This window comes from Bacillus rossius, chromosome 2 (assembly GCF_032445375.1).
Source record: "Bacillus rossius redtenbacheri isolate Brsri chromosome 2, Brsri_v3, whole genome shotgun sequence".
In the NCBI taxonomy this organism is placed as follows: domain Eukaryota; kingdom Metazoa; phylum Arthropoda; class Insecta; order Phasmatodea; family Bacillidae; genus Bacillus; species Bacillus rossius.
The window spans coordinates 50,308,304-50,335,759 of record NC_086331.1 but is presented as its reverse complement, the minus strand read 5'-3'; the positions used below and the strand labels follow the sequence as shown (position 1 = coordinate 50,335,759).

The following is a 27,456-nucleotide window of genomic DNA, read 5'->3' as shown; positions in this document are numbered from 1 at the left end:
AGTCGCGCTGTACTGTCGTCATGTCATGGCGCCCGGCCGAGGCTCGGTGGCCCTCACGCCAGGGTTGACCTCATTACGTTATTTTCTATGTGACATGTTAACTATTAGAATTTAATGACGTTAAATTCTTACATTAATTATTAAAGTTGAACTAGTGTCATTTGTCCATTCTACAAATTGCAGTTATTGTTTTTAGGAATTAAATTCATTTAAATGCTACGTCACACCAGCGACTGTTCGTTTCTTGCCGGATTGCTCTGGTGGGGGTAAAAAACATAATACAAGGGATGAATAATTATGTCACATGATCTAATTGATTAATTTGGGCAGAAGGCCGCCAGGGGGCCACTCACACATGTCTTGACGTATTAACACACGTGAGTGTCCGGGCACTCCCACGTCGCACTTTTGTTAATTGACTGTTAATGTATACATAATACTGTTTAATAATCTTTGCTTGTTTTTATATCATGACTGGGTGCGATGACGGTCTGTTTATTTGGGGGGGGGGGGGGGGGTGGTTCTACCTTGGTTGCTGGTGGCTCGCCTGTCTCGGGTGGGTCATGGCTAGGGGCGCGTTCCGTTAGCGGGATCGAATAATGGCGGTTGCAGGTCAGGCTTTAGGGTGGCCTTCGGCCGTACGATGTCATCCTTTGCCTTGGAAGTACCTTCTACTTTAAATGAACTTTCAGATCCTATGACTCCAGTAAAAACTGCTATGGCACCTACAAGTGTGGAGTGTGTAAAATCACCTACCACTTCTATTATTGGAATTTTTACAGATAAATTAAACAGTTATTTTTCTTCTCCTCTGTATCCACAGGAATGAAAAACTGTTCCCAGAGTGAAAACAAGGTTTTATGGGGAAGTTCTTACAACAGATGAAGTTTTACAAAGATTCAACACTTCAGAAGAGGAGAAGCAAAATATGAAAGAAAAGAGAGCAGGGAAAGTGAAAAAAGTGGATACAAAAGAACAAGAACAAATGAAGCAGAGTAAACCTTTAGAGTCAGATGAAAATAACTGCCCTGTCAAAAAAAATTGTCTACCTATAATCATATTTTCATAAGCTTCAGATGATAGTTTTGAAACTCAAGACGAATCAGAGGAAGAAAATGAAGACTCTCCGGCTACTCTCCTTCAATATTCCGTCCCTGAAGTTTCATATATCATGCCTGAATGGAAGAAAATAATCCCTGGTACATTCTTATTGGTAGATTTTGTTTGTGGTCCACGACTTGCTACTTATTACAAGTATGTTTGTTCTTTTCTGAGTGTTGATGAAGAAGATAGTGAAGTTTGTGGTTTGGGTTATCGTCATTATAACAGACTTTCTACTGAATTCATCCCAAAAGAAACTGACAAGTGCACTTTTAATTTTGAGCAGGTCAAAGGTATTCTACCTACTTCACTTTTTCGAGAAAATGAACGTAAACTTGTGTATGCCTTTCGTGGCTCCGTTGAAGTGTACGAAAAATGAGACTATTTTGTGTCAGTTATTTAATTTAGTTTTGCTTTATAATTTAAACAATTTAGTCTTTTTCTGTTACATTTGTTTTATGTTCAGTAATTTATTTTTAAGAACAGCTAGGTCTACCTAATATATTATATTATAGAATGTATTTACATTTACCCCAGGATTATACTCAAAATGGAGCAATTGTAAATGATATGCTAAAAAGTATAGTCAAGACACAGTGTTACTAAAACTCGTTTCTTTCCTAAATGCACTCACTGTTACTCCATTATATGCAATTACCATAAAAATCTTTATTTACAATTGCCTTAAAGGCTTGAAACCATCCCCGCTGCCTGTCTTAATATTACTATATTTAAATTACTTGAACAAGGATTTTGACTCGAGGGTGGGGTTCTTTGCCTCGTGGTTGCAGTCAGGGACACGTCGACAAAGGACTCCCCGGGCTGTTTAGGCCACCCAGGACGCCGTAATTATTAAAAGCACACGTAAACGTAACTGGTTTTATTGATATGTCACACGATACAGTACTTCACCTGGTACAGTACATCTTCACGTAACTGGCCGTATCATCGTCTACCTTCTCATCTCCGCACACACGGCCCTCGATTGGCAGTACTGATTCACATCTAGCGGAATTCTCTAGGACTACCCCACTGAGTGTCGCAGGCTACCCTGAGATTGATAGTGATGAAGATGAAGGCACGTGGAGGAGAGTGGTAGTCCAGACGGTGAGATTAAAGGATAGCTTACTAGTCACTTAATAAATGGCTTAGACAAAACACTGAAAGTATACACTACACAAGGCTGATAGCGGAAACTAATACTAACACTGTAACCCGGAAATAGAGTTTACCATGGAAATGTCCCGGAGATCGGGATGATACTGATACGGCAGTACCTCTCATGGAAAATTAATATGATTATCGAGAGATCGTCCTCGTGGTGGCGTGGTGCCACGTTAAGCTGGGTGCGGGCGCAGTGGTACCTGACGTGGAGCTCTCTCGGGACCGCGGCACATCCCAGGAACTGATGCGTTAGAGAGTCAATGTTCACTTTAGGCACAATGCCGCCCCGCATGGGCAAAGTTCAATTCTCCTGTCGGAGTAATTAGGCGTGAAGCGCTGGCACCTCGGCGGGCTGCCCGAAACAAAAGAAATACGTATTACACTAAACGACTCGTGGATGAGTCACACACATTTAGTAAAAAAAACTGTACGACACATCATACGGTCGATTTAGGGCCGGCCGTGGAGCGGATGAAAACGGATTTGAAGATATTACCTATTTAAGCTACATGCTGATTTTGGCGCGAGAAGTGAAGGCTCCACGTGTGCGGAGCTGCCGGCCCTGGCGAGTGCTGGAAGGCGACTGACTAATCTCCCTGGCAACCCGGCCAGGGAGAGGGCGATTTCCCACGGAAAGCTACGGAGCGCGGTAAGATGCTGATGGCCAGTTTTGTGATATCATAACATTTACATTAACATTAATTAATTATTTATTAAAATTAGATACATCAAAAGTTTTAGTTAGTTCTTTTAATTAGAAATGCATGTGCCCTATGTCTCATTGCGCATTGCCACACCCGGCCGGGCGCATTGCACAACACAGCCGGCCGTGACTAGCGTCACGCCGTTCGATGCACTGCACTTCCTATGCTGCTCGACACGCGCGGGCGTTTTCGTTATACATGCCCTAATTCAGGTATTGAGGACTGTGCTCTCAGAGTGAGCACCGACGGTGGCGTCAGGCTATTGGGCAATTGTGAATTGCTGGGGTAATTGTAAATATATTTTTGTAGGCTTTTCTCCAAAAATAATATGTTCATTTCTAATTAAAGTAACAGAAACCATGTGAAATATAATTCCTGGACAACTTTGAATGATTGGACACTCTTAAAATATAGGTTAGTAATAAAACAGAGATAAAGTATAAATTTCATTTACAATAACACTTCCTGACCCTATGGAAAAAAATAAAGTTGTCAATGAAAAGTCTATGGTCTTTTATATATTATAGTAAAAATTAATTTTTATCATCTATAAATTTTTTTGTTTAAAAATCTGAATTGACACCCCCTGGAAAAAAATTCCTGGGTACGCTTATGCATTGCAGTAATTGGCGCCGTGACTGACTCCTTTCACTCATAACTCTAGACTAAAGCTAAATAATTTGTGTCCAGGTAAAACCTGCATAGACACAGGGAAAACCTTAGGATCTTCATGTGGGCTGCAAAAATAATGCATTATATTGACGTCCCTCGGCTTCAGGTCCCCGTTTTCCCGTTGAAGTAAATGTCCTGTTATGCCCGTACTGCCCTCGTCGGAGAGGTGTGGGTCCAGGCCAACGTGGCCGGGACCGGGATAGGCGGGACCTGGAGGGAGAGTGAAGTGATGAGGAATGTTGGTAGGCTGTCGCAAGCAGACCACGGTATTAACGAATTCACGAGCCTATTTTTATTAACGTATAAAGACCTGCCGCAGCCTGGCGGAACCGTCGCGGGACAAGTGCCCTACCGCGGCGACCCGGACTCCCTGATGACCGTACTGTTCGCGAATACGTTTCAACACGAATCGTAAAGTTCTCAATGCTGAGCTGACCCTGTGAAAGAGGGCTCGAAGATGGAGCGCTGTGCGTACGCGGCCCGTTACGTAATGTCCCTTAGGCGGCGAAAGTTCAGAAACCCGTAACTCCACGTTCGCGTTGTAGAAACTGCCCGCTGGACACGTCTCCCGAAAACTCGTAAATTAACAATGTTAAGCTGGTTCGCGGTGGCAGCTCAGCTGCCGTGACAAACTGTGAACTGAGCGAACGACTAACCCCGAGCGCAAAGTACGCGGCTTGCGGAGCGACGAACACGTCTGTCTCCGCTCGAGACCAGGACACGACTGCCTCTTCCCGCTCGCCCGCGGGCCGGCGCCCGCGGGTGGCGGGAAAGGAGGGGAAATCGGCCGGCGTGGGAGAGAGCTCCGTCCCGCGGCGCGCCAGGCTGCAATTACATACTACGGCGAAACCCTTCAGAAAAGTTACAGAATTATTTATAAAGACTTACACGAGACATTAATTAAACAGCGAATTTACACAAGAATCAATAAATAAAATAAGTAATTTACATGCATTTAAGGCCCTTAATCGTTTACAAATATATACACACAGATATAAAATGATAAAATCACATAGAAAAACACTCATTGGCATGCTAGGGCGCACGCGGGTGCGTCCCTGGCCGTCGCACTTCACAGGGGGAAAAACACGCTACCTCAGACCCACGTCGGTGGCCAGGTACGGCCTCTGAACCCGGGAGGCACGACGACTGTCGTCATATGCCCCCCTCTCCCCGAGGCCGTCCTGGCCCCCGACACGGACCTAGACCGGCAATTGCGTCTGCGTCCGGCCACGTGTCTGATCATTGGAGTTCGTCATGTCATTCCGTCTGGGTCGGGCAAACTGGGGCAGGAGCTGCATCACGCTGCAGCGTAGCCCCCCGTCGGTCGTCGGTCTCACGTCTCGGGGTTTGTGCTGACCCCCCCACTCGTAGTCCCGGAGGTAGTGGGGGGCCGTCTTCTCACGCGTGGACTGGCGCAACGCCGGTCCCCTCCCCGCGTGAGCGGTCGTCATCGGCTCCCCGGAAGGCAAGTCCAGGACCACCTGCTGGGCCCTGTCGACATCGCCCTCCCCACTGAGGAGCCGGACCGTTACCCCGTCTGTCACGTCCTTGCTCACGTCCGTTCCTGGCACCCGCCGTTCCCAGGGGTGGACGTACCTCCGTCCACGTCTCTGGACAGGCTCCGGTAACGTCACGACTGGTTCACTCAGGTCGACCAAGTCACCCTGTGCAGTGTCGTCATGCGTCACGTCCTCGATGAGTGGTCCGTCAGTGTCGTTGGCGTAGGCGCTGACGTCATCAGGCGGGAGCACCCGTCCACGAAGCGCTCCAGCTCTGCCATGCTTGCGCCACGCGGGCCCCTTCAGCCCCTTCTGACGGGCGTCCATCCCCCGCCCCCTCTCGCCAGTCGCCCACTGTCGTCTTCCTCTTGCTGTCCCCCCGTGGGAGGTTGGGTCGGGGTCGTCGTGCGGGCCCGTTCATGTGTCGTGCCCCAGGTGTCATTTTCCCCGTCAACACTTCTGCCAACCCCCCACTGTGACCTGGGGTGGGCGTGTCCTCGTCGACGTTCTTGATCTGGCTCCGGTGTGGTCACCACAGGGTCACCGAGGTCAACCAGGATTCCTACTGGGACGTTGTCATTGGCCCTGTCCCGGACCACCGGTCCGCTACCGTCGTGACTGTCCCCGTATGTCCCGTCCCGTGTGTCGCCGTCCCCGTCAACGTCCCCGCCTGCCATTCGCCGCGACCAGGGGGTGGGCGTGTCCCCGTCGACGTCCCAGGTCCGGCTCCGGCGGTGCCACCACAGGGGCGCCGAGGTCGGCCAGTACACCCTCTGTGACGTCATCCTCGGCCCCGTCACCGACCACTGGTCCGCTGTCGTCGTGGTCGTACTCGTCGTGCGGGTCGCCTATCAGTCGAATGTCGTCCCTGTGTACCTTAGTTGTCCGTCTGTCGGCGCGACGCACGAGGTACGAGGTGGTGCCTAGTCTGTCTACGATCTCCTGTGGCCCCGCCCACTTAGGGGCCAGACTGGCGCAAAAGCCCCGCTCACCAGCCAACAGGTGGTGACACTCAACAAACACCTGCTGGCAAGGCTCTAGTCGTGCTGGGGGCTGGTGCGTCTGTGGCGTGCGTCTAGTCAGGTAGTCAGCTTGGCGACGTCGGGCGTCCTAACGCAGATCGTCCGTGGTCACGTCGTGCGAGTCGGGGGTTGCGCGCGCTTCCCCGGGCAGGGCGAGGTTTTGGCCCTGCACCAGTTCAGCGGGGGAATTACCCGTGACCGCGTTCGTCCGACGGCGTAGGCAAAACAGCAGCGTCGGCAGGTGCAGGTCCCACTTAGTGTGGTCCTCGTCCAACCGGATGCGCAGCTGAGTTTTAATGTCCTGATTCCGCCTTTCGGTCAGATTCGCGCGCGGATGGTAGGTGGGCGTCGTGTGATGCTCCACCCCCCAACCCGCGCAGGACACTCGCCAGCTTCTCCCCGTGAACTGCACCCCGTTGTCCGTCAGCAAGACCGCGGGGTACCCGTATCGCGGGAAGAACTCGCGCTCGAGCAGGGCAATCACGGTGCCGGCCTTCACATTTGGTACTGCGAACGCCTCCGCCCAGCGGGTGAAGACGTCCGTGACCACAACAATGAAACGCCGACCACGGGACGTGCGAGGATACGGCCCCATAATATCCACCGCCACAGTGTGGAAGGGATCCCGGGGCCGTCGTGGGACCTGCTGCTCCTTGCCGTCGGGTCGCCTGGACTTCCGTTCCTGGCAACGCAGGCAGGCCCGCACATAGCGTCTCACTTCTGCCGCGTCGCCAGGCCAGTGGAACGTCCGTCTGACCTCACGCAGCGTCTGCTCCGCACCCGGGTGTCCCGCCAGGGGGTGGTCATGCAGGTAGCTCATGACACAGCGCCTCGCCTCGGGCGGCACGTGGGTCCACCACCCGCTCATCCTGTGAGCCCCCCTGGTCTGGAGCACCCCGTTCAGACTCCGGCAGCCCGGTACCACCCCCTCCCCGCACTCTGTCAGTCGGGTCTGGGTGTCGGGGTCCCGGCGCTGCGCCGCGTTGACCCACGCAAGCAGGTCAGTCATAGTCTCAGGTCACGCGTCGGGTGCAGGAGCAGTGGGGCTTGTCAGCGTGTACAACGCGCACAGTCGCGGCACCGAGTCCTCTACCCCGCGCTCACGCTCAGGGAGGAGCACTTCCTCCCAGCCCTGGTCGTCGTTGAACTCATTCTCAGGATCCGGATTCTGGGACAACTCGTCGGCCAACTGATTTTCACGTCCAGGAATGTGTTCGACCGTGAACGAGAATTCCTGGATCAGCATGGCCCACCGAGTGAACTTAGACTTCCGGCCCTGAGCGGAGTTCAACCAGCGGAGGCATTGGCTGTCGGTTCTCAGCGTGAATGAGCGGCCCTCGACGTGGTGACAGTACATCTGCAGGGCCCAGACCACCGCAAGGCACTCTTGCTCATTCACGTGATACTTCCGCTCAGCCTGCCCAAACTTGGCGCTGGCGTACTCGATCACGCGCCTCTCGCCCCGGTCATTCATCTGGTACAACACCGCCCCCATCCCCTCCTGACTCGCATCCGTCTGGATGAAGATGGGGCGGCTGGGCACCAGGCGTGAGAGCGTGTGACAGTTCCTGAACAGGCGCTTTACCTGTCGCAAGGCCTCGTCCGCGGCGGGGGTCCACCGGAACTTAGTCTTCGGCGACAGTAGGTCCGTCATCGGGGCCGTCACCGTGGCGAAGTCGGGGACGAAGGACCGCAGCCAGTTGAGCAGCCCCAGCAGCTTCTGGAGCTGCTTCTTGGTCCTCGGTGCCCCCTTTCCCTCAATTAGCTCCAACTGCTCAGGTCGGGGCGGCACCCCTCCGCCGTCACTATGTGTCCTAGGAACTCGATTTCCGTGGCCCCAATGTGGCATTTCTTTGGGGCGCACGTCAGTCCGTGTCTGGCCATACATTCCAGCACCAATGCCAGATGGTGCGCGTGTTCCTCTTACGTCCTGGACCAGATGATAACGTCGTCCAGATAGGCACTGGCGAAGTCACCAATGTACCCATCCAGCACACGCACCATCAGGGCCTGGAACGTGGCAGGGGCGTCCATGAGACCAAACGGCATGGCGCAGAACTGGTAACATCGACCGTCTGGTGCCGTAAATGCCGTCTTAGGGCGGTCCTCCAGACATACCGGCACCTGCCAGTAGCCTGATTTTAAGTCTAGTGTCGTGAAAATAGTGGCGTCCCCCAGTCCTGCCAGTGCGTCTGTGATATTGATCTGCGGGGGCGGGGCGGGAATGGTCAGTTTGTTTATCGCCTTGAAGTTCACGCAAAAGCGCAGACTTCCGTCTTTCTTGGTGGCCAGCACCACCCGCGAGTTATACGGGGAGGTGCTGGGTTCAACTACCCCGTCACGTAACATCTCGTCAATTTGAGTCTGTATGGCCTCCCGTTCTCGGATTCCAAATCCGTATACCTTCTCAAAGGGAGGGCCGTGCGGTACCATCGGTATCCGGTGCTCCGTCACGTTTGTCCGTCGTAGCCGGTCCGCGGCCGCAAATACCTGTGCCTGAGAGGTGAGGACATGGTTGATGACATCGACGTACTCCTCTGGAACACCGTGCTGAAGGTCCTTTAGGCGGATGACTGACTGAGGGGGACTGGGGGGAACCTGGTGCACGCCGTACACCGTCCAGCGCCCCTGGGTGCCGAAGTGCATCCGGCCAGCTCGTACTTCCACGGTGGCGTCGACCTCGTGCAGCCACGGGACCCCCAGGATCAGCCCCTCGCGGAGCTCGGGGACCACCCAGGCCTCGACGTGGCTAACGTGACCAACGATGCTCATCGTTACCTGAGTGATGCCCCCTGCTGCAACGACGGCGTCCCTGGTGGCCAGCTGCATTAGCTCCCTCCGCGGCGTCACCGCCTCCGCTCTCACCAGGTGGGCCGCGATGTAGGTTCGGCTGGCGGCGGTGTCCACCAGGGCCAGCATCTCCCGCCCGTTAGCGTGGACGGGGATTCGCAGCAGCTCCGGCCCCTCGGGGCCGACCTGCCCCAGCTGTGCCGTCGTCCATCCCCCACAGCCCCCGGCCTCCTGGCCGTCCGGACATGGGGAACTCGTGGCGAGGTCTGCGGCTCGCTCTGGCGCCGACGTGTTGCCGTTCCGGTGGTCCACCTCGTCGACGACAGGTCGACGAGGCGGCTGGTCCGGCCCCGGAAAAACCTCCATCGGGGCCGCTGTGGTCCTGGCGGCATCCAGCTGCCCCCGCACAGGGACTGCCGGCGGGATGCCTGGGCTGATGCTCCGGTGGCCCAACTCGCCGACGGCAGATCGACGAGGCGGCTGGTCCGGCCCCGGAAAAACCTCCGTCGGGGCCGCTGAGGTCCTGGCGGCATCCAGCTGCCCCCGCACGGGGACTGCTGGCGGGATGCCTGGGCTGATGCTCCGGTGGCCCACCTCGCCGACGGCAGGTCGACGAGGCGGCTGGTCCGACCCCGGAAAAACCTCCGTCGGGGCCGCTGTGGTCCTGGCGGCATCCAGCTGCCCCCGCACGGGGACTACTGGCGGGATGCCTGGGCTGATGCTTCAGTGGCCCACCTCGCCGATGGCGTGTCGACGAGACGGCTGGTCCGGCCCTGGTACAACCGGCCTCAGGGCCGCGGTGGTGGCGCCGGCGGTCAGCTGTCCCTGCAGTTGCCCCGGTGTGGGGACAGCTGATGAGGAGCAGTCCCGTTGTCCTTTGCTCCCCGGCGGCATACAGGACGTTGGTGTGGTAGGCGCCGGTGGTGGTCGACGAGTTCTGTCAGTTACTGGGACGGCCGGTGGCTGGTGGGCCGGGGAGCGGCACCCAGTTGTCCCTCTGTCCCCGGTCCTGCGTTTCCCGCCTGCGACGTGTGGCCTTCGCGCGCCTCCTCCCACGTGGCTCTGGTGGGGCACAGGCGATTCCAATGGTATGCCTCCGGGCAAAAACGGCATCGTGGCGGACGTTCGTCTCTCTCCCGCGTAGCTGTCCGCTCGTGACGTCCTTCCCCTGCTGCCGCTGTCTCCGGACGTTCCCTGGCGCCTCCACGGTCTGTTGGCTTGCACGGTCCCGCACCGTCGGCGTAGCTCACCACGGCCATGTCACTGTCCGTGACCTCAGTGACCGTTACCCCCCGCGGCCCCGAACGGACCTGGGGAACTCTCGTACCTCTGAGCGCCGCCCTCCACTGCGACATGTCACGTTCGATCACGCGGGCGAGGGCCACGAACTCCTCCATGTCACGACCAGTGGCGGTCCTCATGAAGGGGCGGAACTCTGGTAGCAATTGTTCGACAATGGTTGGCAGCGCCGCACTTACGTCCCCACTCGTCCCCAATCGGCGGAACATGCGCAACTTCTCGTAAATGAACTGCTCCGCACTCTCGTCCTCCTCCTGGTTCCGGCAATAAAAAGTTCGCAAACACATGGCACGCGCCTGATCGTCATCAAACCTCGTCTCGACTTGACGTACAAAATGTCCCCACTCTGTATCAAAACTCCCGGCCATTGACCACCAGTTTCTTGCCTCGCCGCGGAGCTGTCCCGCCACTCGCGACGCCCACTCTGCCCGTCGCACTTCGTATAGTTTCAGGAGGTGTTCACACTCCCGCAAAAACTCCCGCGGGTCCTCGTTGTCTCTCCCCGCAAACACTGGTAACTCGAACTGCGTGTTCACGTACCGCACTACTGGCCCCTCCATGTCCGCGGGCCTGTCCCCCTGTTCCCGTTTACTGTCCTTAACCGTGCTGTCCGTGCTGTTCGCGCCCTCGGCCGCGCCGCCGGACCCACACACCTCGTTTTTTACGTCCATTTTCGCGGAGTCTCCTTCCTCACACAAGTCTGTTTCGAAACTCATTAGATCGTATCTTTCTTGTCCCGCCTGTTTCCACGCCATCCTGTCCTCTCGTGCTACTGATCCGCGGATCTTGAACACAACCTCCCCCAGTAATACAATACGATCCTACCCGGCGCGTTATGTTCAGTCCGGGATACTGCTGCGCCGCCGTCTTGTATTTCTGTCGCCCCCACGACGCGCTATCTCTCGCCGAAACGTCTCGTGTTCGCGCCGTTCCCGTGCTGCATTATCTCCCGCTGGCGCGCCAGCGCGACGTCTCGAATTCGCGCCGCTCCCACGCCGCGCGGCCGCACCTGCTTCCGTTCTGTCCTGCACCTGCGCGCTTGCGTGCGCTTGCGTGCGCTTGCGTATGCTTACGGCCACACTAGTTGGGCGCCAAATGACGTCCCTCGGCTTCAGGTCCCCGTTTTCCCGTTGAAGTAAATGTCCTGTTATGCCCGTACTGCCCTCGTCGGAGAGGTGTGGGTCCAGGCCAACGTGGCCGGGACCGGGATAGGCGGGACCTGGAGGGAGAGTGAAGTGATGAGGAATGTTGGTAGGCTGTCGCAAGCAGAACACGGTATTAACGAATTCACGAGCCTATTTTTATTAACGTATAAAGACCTGCCGCAGCCTGGCGGAACCGTCGCGGGACAAGTGCCCTACAGCGGCGACCCGGACTCCCTGATGACCGTACTGTTCGCGAATACGTTTCAACACGAATCGTAAAGTTCTCAATGCTGAGCTGACCCTGTGAAAGAGGGCTCGAAGATGGAGCGCTGTGCGTACGCGGCCCGTTACGTAATGTCCCTTAGGCGGCGAAAGTTCAGAAACCCGTAACTCCACGTTCGCGTTGTAGAAACTGCCCGCTGGACACGTCTCCCGAAAACTCGTAAATTAACAATGTTAAGCTGGTTCGCGGTGGCAGCTCAGCTGCTGTGACAAACTGTGAACTGAGCGAACGACTAACCCCGAGCGCAAAGTACGCGGCTCGCGGAGCGACGAACACGTCTGTCTCCGCTCGAGACCAGGACGCGACTGCCTCTTCCTGCTCGCCCGCGGGCCGGCGCCCGCGGGTGGCGGGAAGGGAGGGGAAATCGGCCGGCGTGGGAGAGAGCTCCGTCCCGCGGCGCGCCAGGCTGCAATTACATACTACGGCGAAACCCTTCAGAAAAGTTACAGAATTATTTATAAAGACTTACACGAGACATTAATTAAACAGCGAATTTACACAAGAATCAATAAATAAAATAAGTAATTTACATGCATTTAAGGCCCTTAATCGTTTACAAATATATACACACAGATATAAAATGATAAAGTCACATAGAAAAACACTCATTGGCATGCTAGGGCGCACGCGGGTGCGTCCCTGGCCGTCGCACTTCACAGGGGGAAAAACACGCTACCTCAGACCCACGTCGGTGGCCAGGTACGGCCTCTGAACCCGGGAGGCACGACGACTGTCGTCAATATAAGCATATTGATTACAGAAAACAGAGGAATGGTTCAGGAAGAAGAGTGGTTTAAGCCAGAAAGAAACTAAGCTCGTACATCATGTGTCTCTTTAGGCCTGTATTCTGCCCTTGATATTAAACATTTTAGCATCTATATCTCCTCTACTTTATGAATACGTATTAAATACATACACAATATAATCAATATATTTTTTAATTTTTAATAATTATTTAACATGGTGTTTTAATATATATATATATATATATATATATATATATATATATATATATATATATATATATATAGTCTTTGGTAACATATACGTATTGCGCTCTACATATAAGCATTTTAGGGTGTTAAGTCCACTTCTCGTCTCGAGTTGGTTTTCGTAATCTGTGCAAAATAGCCCTCATGACATGTTGAGGACTAATGTATTTACCATCGTAAACTATTTTACGTTTCCTTACATATAATATATTTATTTATATTTGTAATACTTAATGAATTTTGATACTGTATTAGTTTGACTTGGTTATTGCCGATTTGTATACTTTTTAAGGATGTCATGTTGTATATCAAGAACCCAGCACTAATTGGAATGAATGGACGAATATAAAGATTTCATCTATAAATGAAGAGTGTAATTAAGTTATGAATTATCTAATGAACGGATAAGTGTAGTAGATGGTCGGGTTCGTTTTTGGAAGATATATGGATTTTTGTAAAGTTATGTGTTTAGGTTAGTTTCGTAGTTTCGATAAGGGTGTTTAAAGGGAGGTTTCATCGTAGTAAAGAGATAACTTCCGACACGATTTTTCTACAATGGCAGCAACATTTGACCCATATGATAAGTCAAGGTAAAGTAAAGCCTCTATGTATTTTGAGTTACAGTAACTTAAACCAAAATAATTTGATGATACCACGCAGGCAGTGTACTAACTGTAAGTAGGTATAGAAGGAAAATGGTCTAAGTTGCACGTTGAGTGGTTTAACATGTAATGGGAATATTTATTTTGAAATTTTTTGACAGTGTTATATCAAATGGTGGATGGTTTTTTGAAAAGTATAATTGGAAAACAAGAGTGAACTTGTTAATTTGGGAAATTAGCTACTGTCCTATTGATAGAATAATTTGTTTAATGGTTGATGCTCTGTAAATTATTGCTAAAGGGTAGTGTTGAATTGAGGCTTGTATGTATTAAAGAGAGGATAGATCTTTAGTATGTGAACTGGGGAGGGATTGAAATGATTTTTAGGTTAGGTAGGCAAGGGAATTTAGGTGTAGATTATGAGAGATGGTGTAAACAAATTGAGACAGGTAGTGGTTGGGAGGCTTCATGCCACCATATAGCAGCATAATTGCTTGATATAATATTAAATCTAATGGGCTCTTGTTACCTATGTGTTAAAAACAGTGCATAGCATGTAACATTTGTCGGTTTAAGATTTTAATTATCAGCTGATTGGCAGTGGCACATTGCAAATATAGTATGTTATTTAATGAGTAGATACAATTTCACCAGTTAGTTCCTTGTTTGCATGTTGACAAAAAGAATTGTGGAATGCCATGTTACCATTTCTTAAAAAAACTGAAGCAAGCTTATGTTAGGAGTATCTAATGATAAATTTTACACACAATATTATGCAGATCAATAGAGTATTAAGATATTGGTCTCATATTCTGAAAAAGCCAGTTTGGAATCTTTATCAAGCCATCCTGATTTTAGTTTTCATGGTTTTCTGAGATCATTCCAGGCAAATGCTAAGACATCCCATAATCTCTTTGTGTTTCCAACTCTAATGATCTTTGATTATTACAAATAAAATTAGATTAATAGAGTTATTTATAACCAACCTCATGCATAAAAATCAATGAATACTTTTGGAAGTGATGACAGAGATGTTGTTAAATTTTGGTTTCATCTTAACAGTGTTTATATTGTTTTCTGGTGTCTGATAATTTTGTGCTGTATCATTATTAAGAAAGAATAGAGTATTGTTATCAAACAGTGAAAAAGGTAACTAGTGCTAAATTTTTAAAACTATCAAATTCTTATATTAGGTATGCAGAGTACACGACAGTAAATGTTATAAGTAGCAGCTTCTCAAAAATAAACTTAAAATTGTGTTTTTCAGTACTGTAATGTTACTGGTAATTCTCTTTACAGTCATGGCCTTTTTATTAACAAAGGAAGATCCAAAAACAGTGTTTTGAGTACTACTAATGTTTCTGAATTTTGAAATAACCCAGTAGTGGGAAAGGCTATGAAGCCAAGGGAATTTGTTGGGTAAAAAGCATGAAAGATAAGAAAATATTGAAATGAAAATTATCATCACAAGATTGAAATGGCAGTGCTTTCAATACTTTCCATTAATAGTTATTGGTTTTTAACTTCCTAAACCCCACAAATTTTATTTTCTTCAATGTCCTTCATCACTTCCAAGTTTTTGAGAATCCAGCAGAAATAAAAAATGCCAGTTTGGGAGAATTCATACAGTCTCATTATGTAACAGTATTTTAAATGTTGTTGACTTAAGCTAACCAACCTTTCAATTTAATTACACTTACAAGTGTGAAAACCTTACTCTGGAGGTGGAAAAATTAATTTTTTTTTTTTTAATTTTTATACTTAGAAACGATTTTACGTATTATTTATATAATTGACCTTAGGTAATAACCATTTAATTAAGTTGTTATCACTTGGAAGTGCAAAAACCTATCTCTTTGTATAGATAATAACTACAAAACTGTAAATTTCACAAAATATTGCACATGGCTGACGTCAGTGTAGAATACAATAAAAATAATTAGCATTATAAACTGAATGTTGCATAATTATTTTGATGAAATATTACAATAACCTGAAATATCATACCCACGTACATACAGCAAATTATCACTTAGTAAAATAATTATAAAATACACCATCGCATACCACATCATCTTGCCACTATGCAAACACGAGACTATTAAATTTGCTACAACAATTTCAATTCAAAGATTTCCTACACACCAACCATTGAAATTCAAAAAGATTAATGTCTAGAACACAAATCTGCTTGCAGAAACCATAAACTAATTCAAGTAATCACTATACAGGCTGTTTGGAAATTGCTTGGTATAGTTGAGATGTGTGGCTGGAAATTCTAAAACAGCTAATTTTTTTTTAAAGAAAATATGTTTGGAAAACACAACCCTGCAAAGTTACAGGTATGAACATTAGTGCACAAATTCTAATTTTGCACGCATGCAGGCAGCATTCCATTGGCTGAGAGAATGCATGATTGCAGCGCAGTGATGTTAAAACGCTCTGCGGGAAGAAGGCAACGAGCCGGGTGCAGACATTACTCAAACAGACTAGCAACCAGCACTCTGGTTTCCAGCACAGTGGATGTTTAGTTGTGGTACATCTACTTGTTTGGGTTTGGTCGATTAGTGCAGTGTTGACTGTATGCGAGTACGGTGCTGCGATTACAAATTCAAAAAACAGCAATAGCATAGACTTAACATTTACATAGATGGCTGATATGCACATAGTGTCTGGGAAGGAGAAAGGAATGAAATTAGGAGCAGTGCACATTTACCAAGGGCACTTTCACAACAGATGTGTACAAAATAGGAAGACCTTCAAACAGTTTAGCCAGTGACTGCTTGAAACCAGGAATTTAATCCCATGAAGGGTGATTAGACCAGTATTTTTGGTTGCTAGTGTGAATAGCTAATTTTAAAAATCTGTGCCTACCTTATCGCCTGCTTTCTGTGGAACATTGCTGTGGTGATTGTGCATCCTCTTAGCCAATGGAGTGCTGCCTGGATGCATGCAAAATTAAAATTTGCATGCTACTGTTTATGCCTGTAACTTTGCAGGGTTAGGGTTGTGTTTTAACAAACATTTACTTAGTTTTGGCATTCCTCGCCACAGATTATGATTATGCCCAGCAATTTCCAAACATCCTATTTCAATATATTTAAAACAGCTGAATTATCATACATTATTGTATACAACCTGATAAACAGATGACTGGTCATAGAAGTTTTAAAGTCACTAAATAAATAGTAATTATGCTAGAAGTAATGAAATTGTAATTGACAGCAGTATTTTGATAACTTGTGTGTTGTTTTTCAATGCCTCACTACAGTTTACTGTCCACAAAAATTCATGAAGAAAGGTTTTTAGCTTACTAACATAAAATTTGCCACATTCCTGCGAATAGTAGATCTATCTCATAATTGATCATATTTTTTTTAAAAAAAAATGACCCTGTGATGCAAAAAAATTAGTTATAAAATTGTATTGAAAGGTCCTGAAAAAGTTCTTAAAATGGTTCACCAGGTATTTGTTGGCAGCCTAATTAACAAGCACTATTTAATTAATTTGAGTTTGGTACATTTGGCAACAAATGTTTTCTCATTCACACAACACAAATTAAAGTCAAGTAATGGTCATTCTTTGTGTTAAATATAGTTCTAATGGTAGGTGATAAACGAAGTACTTGAAAATAACATTTCTGTGGTACAGTAATCTTCCGCTAGTCCAAAATCCAATGGTCCGGAAAGCCTGATGGTCTGGCATCACCTAGGAGCTAAGCGAACTTGAGCTAAAACCCTATAATTTTTTAGCTAAGGTCAAAAAACTCATTTACGTTTCTCACATAAATGGCAGTATAAAATGCTCTGCGCAGCCCGGAAATAGTTGGAAGGTTCGGCATTGTTTCGGGATTGCCAGGATTGTTCGGCGCGTTCCAAGTTTCTTCAGCAGAACTCAGCAGTCATTAAGGCTTATTACCTATGTCTGGTGGGCATGGCCCGTCTGGAAGTCCTCACCTCCAGTTCCCGTTATGTTTTGGCCTGTGTTTGCATTGAAATGTTTATTATTATGTTCGTGCTGAACAAATTTTGCAACAGAACACTAGCTCACAGATGTATTTGCTCTTCTACTTAGGGTCAATCCATACCAAGTGGTCCAGCACTTGTTGCTCGACCATTTTAAGAAAAATTTATATTTTGTGCCTTGTTAACATTATGTATTGACAATTTAAAACTGGCACAATTTAATTTTTATTCTCACTGGTTTGATTATGGCAGCCATTTTGTTGCCATGGCACATTACAATTTTTTACATTTAAAGTCTCAAAGTCAAAATTTTAACAGGAGTTATGTACCATGGTGTACTTAATTGTGTGCATATTTAAGATTTTTAGATAACTGACCACCAGATATATTAAGCTGTAAAGTAAGAAAAAATATGAAAAAACTCATTTTTACGAGCATGTAAAAAAAAAGTAGCAAAGTCTCACACTCCAAATAATTTGTGTTTACACTACTATTACATAAGTACTTCCAAAAATATTTTGAAGCCCAACACATACTGCCTTCATTCTGAAAAAGAATTATGAAAATACAAATTTTTGCAATTATGAGGCAGAAGTTCAACCTTCAATGTTGGTAAGATAGAGTGATTTTAGAAAGATGGTTTATGATCATAATTGTAGTATAGAATGTGCTTAACTCCTCAGATTTTGTTTCATCATGCTATGACCTACCAAAGCTATATTGGAATGTAGGTAAATCCTTTTAAATGTAAAAAAAGTCGTGCGCCATGGCAACAAAATGGCTGCCATAATCAAACCAGTGAGAATAATAATTAAATGATGCCAGTTTTAAACTGTCCATACATAATGTTAATAAGGCACAAATTTATCAATTTTTTGAAATTGTTGAAGCTACCAATAATTTTTCTTTTGGACCACTTTATATTGATTGACACCTTAGCGTTTATAGATAAAGGGATATATTGTCCGTTGATCTGGCATTTTTGGTAATCAGGCACCAGCAAAGTCCTGAACATGCCAGATTATCAGAATTTTACTGTAATAAACTTCTTGCAATATTGCAAGGCCTTTTTACATAATCATCCAGGGTAATCATACAAATTCAAAATATAATTTTCAGAATCTTATTACTTTTTATGTAGAAGGATTAACTAAATAACTACCATGTTGCTTGACTGTCCGATAAAACAGCATGTATTTAATTCCCAATGAATTATAAAATACTTGTTAGTGTTGAAGGTGATGAAGACGAAAAATTGGGGTGTAAAAACCATAAAAAATGAGAAATTTAAAGCTTAAACCATTAAAATCACTAAAATAATTATAAGACAGCAATTTCAATAATTTTCCATCAGTATTTACTTTTTTTTATTTGCTACACCACACAATTTCCTTTTGCTTCAAAGGTTTTGACAACTGGCGAATTTTCCAGAATCCAGTCAGAAAAATTTCTATTTGGTAAAATTCTTGCACAGCATCTTATCCGTATATAAAATAATAAAATTCCAAAAATATTCTTTTCGAACACTAAAGATGTTCCTCTATTTACTCTGAAAACAGTGTTTACGAATTCCGCCTGGTTTCTGAGAAATCTCAGTTTATATGTTACCTTACAATACCTGTGCATTGATGTGGCTGTTGCCATGTTTTGCATTCTGGTGTGGGTTTGTATGTGTATGTTTTAGAGAACATTAGTCAAATATTGAGAATGGTCGATCAGGTTAGGTTAGCTACATTAAAAATACTTTAAAACATTGAGGACGGTTGGTTAGGTTAGTATAGCTACAATAAAAAAGAAACTTTTAATTTTTTTAATGGTTGCGTAGGAATTACCAGTTGAAGATGTAGCTATCGTAACCTTACCAACTTTTCACACAATTGCACAGTATTTTAAATGTAGCTCAACTATTCTCCAATTTATCCAGCACTTAAGTCCATTAAAAACGATAGACATCTTTCGTGCACGTTTTTATCCTATACAGCCCAGAAATTTTAGTGTTTTACCTGAAAAAAAAAAAATGTAGTTTTGAAATTTGGCACAGACGTTCCTTTGCGTGTTAAAAATTGATCCTAAAAAGTCCCCATCTCTCAGATACTGGCTTCATACTTTTTTAAGGCAATAAGGGTGTAAGTGCCGAGATATGCATATCACGACTGTTGCGCGAAAAATATTCATTCTAATATATCCAGACTTGGTCAAAATTTTAAATTTAAGGGCCCTTAGTCCTTAATCATTGTTTTTATTACTTTATACACTGCAAAAATTATCTTATAACCTAATTTATACTCAACTAATGGAAGTAAAATGTATCACTGTTGTATACAATCACCAGTTACATCAAATCCACCACTGATAGGCAAAAATATACCTTTATAAAAGTTTTCCGTTATTTTATAAGCTTTAAATTGGTGGGTCAAACATGTGTATGCGATAATAGTTGACTGACATATTAAGGATTACAAGTAACTACTGCAAAACAATGGGTTTTTGAGCAATTTAGGTTGATATTGACTATAGCATTTTACCAGAAATAAAAATAATGTAGGTTTTAAATTTGGCACAGACGTTCCTTTGGGTGTTAAAAATTAATCCTATAAAGTCCCTATCTCTCAGATGCCGGCTTCATACTTTTTTAAGGTAATAAGTGCGTAAGTGCCGAAATATGCTTATCACGACTGTTGCGCGAAAAATATTCATTCAGTTGTATCGTAACTTGTATAAGATGTGAAGTAAAAGGCACTTAGTTATTTAACGTCCATTATTGTTGCATAATACATAGCAAAAAAATGAAACCTGATCTAAAATCAATTAATGGAAGTACACAATAAAAAAATTAACCAGTCCATTAAAGGTGTTCTTCATCAGAACCATCATTGATAACAACATTAGTGCATGTTGCCCCACGACATTTGGCACACATACCACACTGAAGTCCAACCCGCACACACATGCATTTGTAGCTGCATTCACTTTTACAGTTACATGATATCAAATTCAGAAGCTCTCTGGAGCTGGAGGAAGGGATGTTGTTATAGGAACAAGTGTGCCACTCACACTTTTCCATCCCCACTCAACAGGATCTAATGAATGGCCCAGCCACTCTTCCACCTGTAGGTAAACCCGAAGAGAATGCTGTTTACATTCGGCACTGGTTGGTGGAAGAGAGGCTAGCTGGAAAGAAACACTAACAGGCATCTTTGCTATCTTGCAGGTATACATATATACTCTCATTTCATCCAAAGTGGAATGGTTATCATGTCCCTAATACATTGCAATTGCAAACTTTTCTCCAGCTGCAATAACGATCTTCTTGTCCGCATGTGGACATGTAAAAACATGTACTGTTCTCCGAATGTAAACATCGTTCTTGATATTCCATGCTTTCTTCTTTCCCTTACCGAAGAAAGCACTGGTTGTATCTGATCCGGTCATAGCATGACAAAACAAAATATAGTTTTTCATTTCACCAATGTCCTGCTGAATAGCTGATATACTGTAAGTCTTTCCTGTTGTCTTGCTTGAGGGTGGACCAAATTTTGATATATTAGAATGAATATTTTTCGCGCAACAGTCGTGATATGCATATTTCGGCACTTACGCCCTTATTGCCTTAAAAAAGTATGAAGCCGGCATCTGAGAGATGGGGACTTTATAGGATCAATTTTTAACACCCAAAGGAACGTCTGTGCCAAATTTAAAACCTACATTTTTTTTATTTCTGGTAAAATGCTATAGTCAATATTAACCTAAATTGCTCAAAAACCCATTGTTTTGCAGTAGTTACTTGTAATCCTTAATATGTCAGTCAACTATTATCGCATACACATGTTTGACCCACCAATTTAAAGCTTATAAAAAAACGGAAAACTTTTATAAAGGTATGTTTTTGCCTATCAGTGGCTGGATTTTATGTAACTGGTGACTGTATGGAGCAGTGATACATTTTACTTCCATTAGTTGAGTATAAATTAGGTTATAAGATAATTTTTGCAGTGTATAAAGTAATAAAAACTAATGATTAAGGACTAAGGGTCCTTAACTTTAAAATTTCGACCAAATTTGAATATATTAGAAAGAATATTTTTCGCGCAACAGTCGTGATATGCATATTTTGGCACTTACCCCCTTATTGCCTTAAAAAAAGTATGAAGCCGGTAGGTATCTGAGAGATGGGGACTTTTTAGGATCAATTTTTAACACCCAAAGGAACGTCTGTGCCAAATTTCAAAACTACATTTTTTTTTTTTTTTAGGTTTGCTTGATTTTACCCCTAATATGCCTGGGCTAATAGTGTGTGCTACTGAAGTTGCTCATGCGAGCAGCAAACTTCGGTAACCTTCTGTTAACTGTGGAACTGTTCGGGCCTTGGAATGGACTTGTGTGAACTGGTTGCTACACTATGTGGTAATTCCTAAGCAATCATTAAAAATATTGTACAGTATTTTTAATGTAGTAGCTATATTAACGTAACCAGCCAGCCACAATATTTTTAAGAATTTTTAATGGAGCTAACGCAGTGTAAACGACTGTTCTCACAGATGTCAATAATTTGTTATATTTATACCAAACCTGCACGAACGTGGCACTGTTGTGAATGTTAGGTTTGCAGATCCTGTGATTCTCTATATATAAGAATGTTAAAAAAATGGTGATGTCTGTGTCAATGCAATGTATTGTAATGTAAACTAAAAACTGTGATTTCTCATAAACCAGTAGGAATTAAATGGTGTTTTCATGAACGTATTTAGTTTTTGAAAAAAATAATTTTCTTAATTTATTATTTTATTTACAGGAAAACTGCAATGTAAGAATATTACCCTCTATTTTTGAGAATTTATACATCTTCGCTATTTTAGAGTATTTGATGTATATCCTAATGAAATGCACTATTGCCACGACCACTCCAACAAGCATCAAGAGACAAAATTAATTTTCAATATTTTCAGTCAATACTTCTTAAATGTCTTTGCTCTAGTGGTTCAACTTTAAACGTATCACTTTTTATATAATAAAAAACTAATGTAACCATTGAAGTATATAACATGAAAAAATATGCAAATATTTTAAAATAATATTCAAAGCCAGACCTACTGACTTATTGTTAGAACTTACACTACTGTACTAGGCAGTGTATCACACTATTATCACCCATAACATCCATAGATTTGGTTATGTTTAAACAGACATTATAAAATAAACTGTGTAATCACACATAATAATACATATTTATGTAATCACACATTATGTAATTTAAGTTTATTTTAGGTACGTGATTTCCCTTAGCCAAAAAATTTGTTAAACCGAAAAGGTTCATGTTCTAATCATTTATGATTATGGTGACTCCAATCTAATTTCAAGCAAAACGTCTACCTTTTACTTTAAATAAAAAGCATATACTTAAAACATTCTCAGGTTTATAGTGAAAGGTATCATCAGCATGATGGCAGATGTGGATGGATATGAAGAATATTAATTATTACAAGCCCCACTTATCTGCACTTATTTATGTTCTTAAAAGGTTATACAGTTTCGAAGAAGGAAATGTACAGTGACTTGCGGACAGATGTTTTGGTGCAAACGAAGAAACTCGGGGAGGTGCATTGTCATCTGTTCATAGATTGAAAATATGTTTACAATATCTCAGTAATCCTGGCTGTCAAAACAATATCAGTCAAGAAATTTATGTTATACAAGCTACGGTATCTTAGACTTTGAATGCAGTAATTGACAGCATAATTGTGCAGTTAAATAAATGGATTAAGTTTCCAACTACTACTAACAATGAACTAAGTAATGGAGGCAAAACAATTATGGCAAAGCAATTTATAATTTTCTGACAGAAATTGGGGTTCTTGATTGTATCCACAAAGGAATACTGAAACCAAATTGCCATGGAGATGAGTACATTAACCGAAAAGGTAAAGCTGCTCTGAATGTGCAAGCGACTTGCGATGCCAGAAAAATATTCACTAGTGTCAACATTAGATGGCCGGACTCAGTGCACAATTAGAGGATTTGGAGAAATTCACAGGTTATATTACAATTAACAAATAAAGTAAATGTGCTCCATGGTAATAATGGATATGGGATAGAGCCATGCGTCATGACTCAATCTAGAAATCCTGCTCCTTTTGCAGAGCAAAATTATAACAAATTTTAAAAAAAGGAGTAATAATTGAACAATGTTTTGACCTACTGAAATGGCAGTTTCCTATCTTACAGTACGTTTGTTGCTTGAAATTGAAATATGTGCCAAAAATAATATTAACTATGTTGTGCTCCATAATGTTGCAAAAACTTCAGGCGATCCTGATTTTGAACCAGAAGAAGATAAAAAAAACAGCATGAAAATTATGAACTTTCTCTTTGCCATCAAGGCACAAGAACTCAGAAGAAACTTGAGTATTGTAATAAACAATTTTAATAATTAAGTTTTTATGTGACAACAAATTAAGTTCACGTTTTTTTATAAACTGAGTATTTACGACATTACAGAAATTATTTTAAAATACTTGTAATATGTTGTATCTCCATCAATAACAGTTGTTGGTAATTTAGATTCCTTATGCAACATCATTTATAATTTATTTTCATAGTATTCCTTTTGTACTTTACCGGTTGTGCAGTACTACTGTAATATAACTAAGCATTGTAGTTATTTTGTAATTAGTCCTCTAATTTCATCTGATTCATTTATCTCTGTTGCTAATTCTTTTTTTTGTTTCATCAATGTTTGAACATCTGTGACACTAAGTTGATGCTTCACTCCTTCCTTCAACAATAGCAATCTGCATGGCCCCTCCAATTTTCCAATTATAGGATAAGAGTCACCTTCTATAACCTTTAGTAGGTAATTGTGTCTCCCAATCCATCAGTTTGATTATTTTACTTTCTGTTTTTTTTATGTCCAGTTTTTCTTTCAACATTGATTTCATGTTCTTTTTTTTTAATAAACCTTTTGAATCTAGTGGTTTTCCAAATTTTGCTCCGTATTTTTTTGTAATGATCCCGATAGCCTATTCCTTCTTTTTATTTTGGTACTGGTGATTTTTCCAAAATAACTGGAATAATGGCAATTTTATCTGCTATGAATTGTGTTTCGATACCAATGTTTTCTATGTTTTCACTATTACTGCTTGAGGAATACATGTTCACTGATACAATAAGCTACACAAGAAATATATGATCTGTGACAGAAGTGAAGTACAACTGATAGTGTAGGCGAAGTGAAGGAAGCTGGGACATCACGTCAGAGCATTTTAGAACATTGCTCTGGACACACACGAGTCAACCCTTTACTTTTAAATAGAGAATATCCTGGCAAGTATAAGGTAATAGTTATAAATACAGAAAGAAGGAAATGCTTATACTTCTATCTTTTACTTTAAATCAAAACCTAATACTTCTTTCTACCTTATGGTTTTAAGGATATCTGTCTGTTTTATTAAAAGGTTATATTATAAACATAAGTGCAAAATATAAAATTTTTACGTAAAGATTACTAAACATATCATGTCCTACAAATAAAAAATCACAAAATATTACTTACATTTGCAAAAAAATTCCTATATTCTTTCAGTAAAGCAGCTTAGCTTTTCAACTATCAAATAGTTTTTTTTTCCTTAAGAGCAGATTTGAAGTGAATATAGGAATCATAAGTGGTTTTAATATGAGTGAACAAAGTGATGATAATATGTAAGTTTTTTGGCTGAAGGAAGAAGACAGGTGATATGTGTTTTTATATTTGGTATGTTACAGTTGGTACTTTGGATCAATGTCCAGACAGGATGCAACAGACTTGTTAATGGGTGAAAAAGAAGGTGGAGTGTTCCTAGTCAGAGATAGCAATACAATTCATGGTGATTTTGTGCTATGCGTCAGGTGAGTATTGTGACCTTGTTTTCTAATTATTGCCGGATTAAATTTTATTCAGTAAAATCTCATTTTTACTCTTTTAAGTGACAGTGAATAAATGTTTTGAAAGGCAAGAAGAAATTTTTTACGGAGAGAAATGTTTACAATTTTACTATGACAAAAATTTTTTTACATAGCAGGAAAGTGTGAAATAAAGGAGGTGTAAGAAGGTATATCCACTGTCTTACATACATGTGTGGGTGTTTAAAAATTGTTTTTTAACACAAGAGTTAAAAAATTTTAATTATTCATACAGTATTTACGTTGTATCCTTAACAGGATGTATATACTCCTTGAACATTGCTTGAAAATAGTGTTTGTTTGAGGAAGAGATTGATATTTTTTAGTGTTTATCACCAACAATTTTTCTGGTTCTGACCAGCCTAGCCATTCTATTATGTGTTTTTGAATTACACCAATCCCTCACTTAGCACATCTTCAAACTGCGCAAATTTATTTAGCACAATGTTAATTTTACTGCCCCAGTTTTGAATAGCACATATGTAAATTTCAGTTAGCCCGAAATCAACACAGGCAAAAAAAAGTCAGGCATGACGCCATAAAGTTCATTTCAACTCTGTAAACAACACATGTATCGTGGCATACAGTTAGCCATACAAGGCAGGAAGACAAGCGCGTGCAGGTCTGACTATGCTATCGGCTGTTGTGCAAACCTCAGCTATGATAAGTTAAGTTGCGACTATGGAGTTTAAAGGACCCAATGTTTTTACGTCCATGCTATGCCACCGTGCTGAACCGATGTTGGCTGGCCTCAGACCGGGCCATGATGAAATCAGTCTAGCCAGTGGCAGGGAACTCGCACAAACACAAGCAACGTCTGCCCATTCATCTGCCGGTAAATGTACGTGCATAAAGCTTCATGTTCAAGTATTGGAGACAAAACCAGAGGTATTACAGCGTGCAGAATGTCATAAAAGCCATACTTGACATTGTCCGGGCCTACGGCCCCCTGTAAGTCCGATATGCCACCGCCCAAACACCATCCACCCTCCATTCAAACCTCCCGCCTACCCGTGCGTACGTGTGCAAGCGTGTGTGTTCGCCCGGCAAGAGGGCGCTGTCGAGCCAGTGCGCCGTACCCTTAAAAACATAAGTATATGTAATTGTGTTGTTTGTTTTTATATTCCCCAAGTGCAACGTGACGGCAGATCGGCCGGGAGGGTTTTATGTACTTTTATTTTTTAACTAATGTATTAAAATATCATAGCGTTTCCGGACATTCCCGAGGAAACCCGAAGCCAGACAATAATTAAATTTAAATCTTAATAATTATAATTGATACAATCTTTTCTCTTCATTCAAAAATTGTTATATAATTGTCAATGCATTCTTGTCATGTTAATTTAGTTTCCCGTGGCACGAATTCGCTAATATCTTTTAACAGCAATTGTTTCGGCGGGAGGACGCCATGTTAGTCGAGCGAGCCATGATCTCAGCCCAGTCTTCCGCCATCAACGACCGAGAGCAGACGCATCAGCACTCCAGGGACCTCACCGCTTGTATTCTCTGCCAAGTAATTCTGTTAACTTTAATTTCATCTCAATCATTTTCTTTTAGTCCTCGGAGCAGCTCTCGGTCGGGGGACTGCTTTATTAATTAATTTACGGCCAGTCTCGGTCTTTTATATTGTACTACGTAATTCAATATGTGACCACGTGGTGGTTCATCACCTATAAACCGATTCGTGCCGCGGGCGTTTTGCATAGCTTCAACCGTGTACTTGTGTGAGTGGAATTAGCAGAATAAATCAGGTGTGTGAATTTCACGTATTATTCTTTTATTTTCAATATGTGTGACCACGTGGAGAGTGACGGCGTGTGGGACGCCTGAGAGCCCACTTCGTAGGGAAAAGCGTGCCCGACGCTGAGAGCGGGCAGGAATTAGTGCTAGATGTTTTCAAGGGGGGATATCACGTCTCACATGGGCGACATCACGCCCTGAGTTAGGAGTCTCACCGGGTCCACGTGCCGTACCACGTGGTGGCACCCACTAACAATCCATCGTAAAGCCGACCGATCGACCCCCCCCCCCCCCCCCCCCCCCGCGTCATACTTATGTTGGTCACACTTAAGTTTTAAGCAAGTCAACTGTGTGCACAATCTTACAAAATAAGGACTCTATTAAACTGATGATGTTGGTTGTACTAGCAGGAATTTATTTGACATTAGGTACCAGAACAGAAATGAACAGATGATTCACATGGAAAAGTTTTGTTAAATAAATGGTGCAATGAAAAAAAATCAGGGGCCTGATAGGATTGATGTGAAGCAAGCAGTGATA

At 43.8% G+C, this 27,456-nt stretch overlaps 1 protein-coding gene across 2 annotated transcripts in view; it reads left to right on the top strand.

The window, feature by feature from the left end:
* Positions 1-12,754: 12,754 nt before the first annotated feature.
* The window catches only part of LOC134529277 (adapter molecule Crk), a 150,356-nt gene continuing 135,654 nt past the window's right edge, over positions 12,755-27,456 (top strand). The window contains exons 1-2 of one of the 2 annotated variants that reach the window (XM_063363174.1): positions 12,755-13,264; positions 25,000-25,122. In XM_063363174.1, coding sequence (XP_063219244.1) covers positions 13,230-13,264; positions 25,000-25,122 — 158 coding nt within the window. In that variant the 5' untranslated portion in view covers positions 12,755-13,229. The remainder of the gene's footprint in view (positions 13,265-24,999; positions 25,123-27,456) is intronic. The other variant, XM_063363173.1, reaches the window with a different exon arrangement.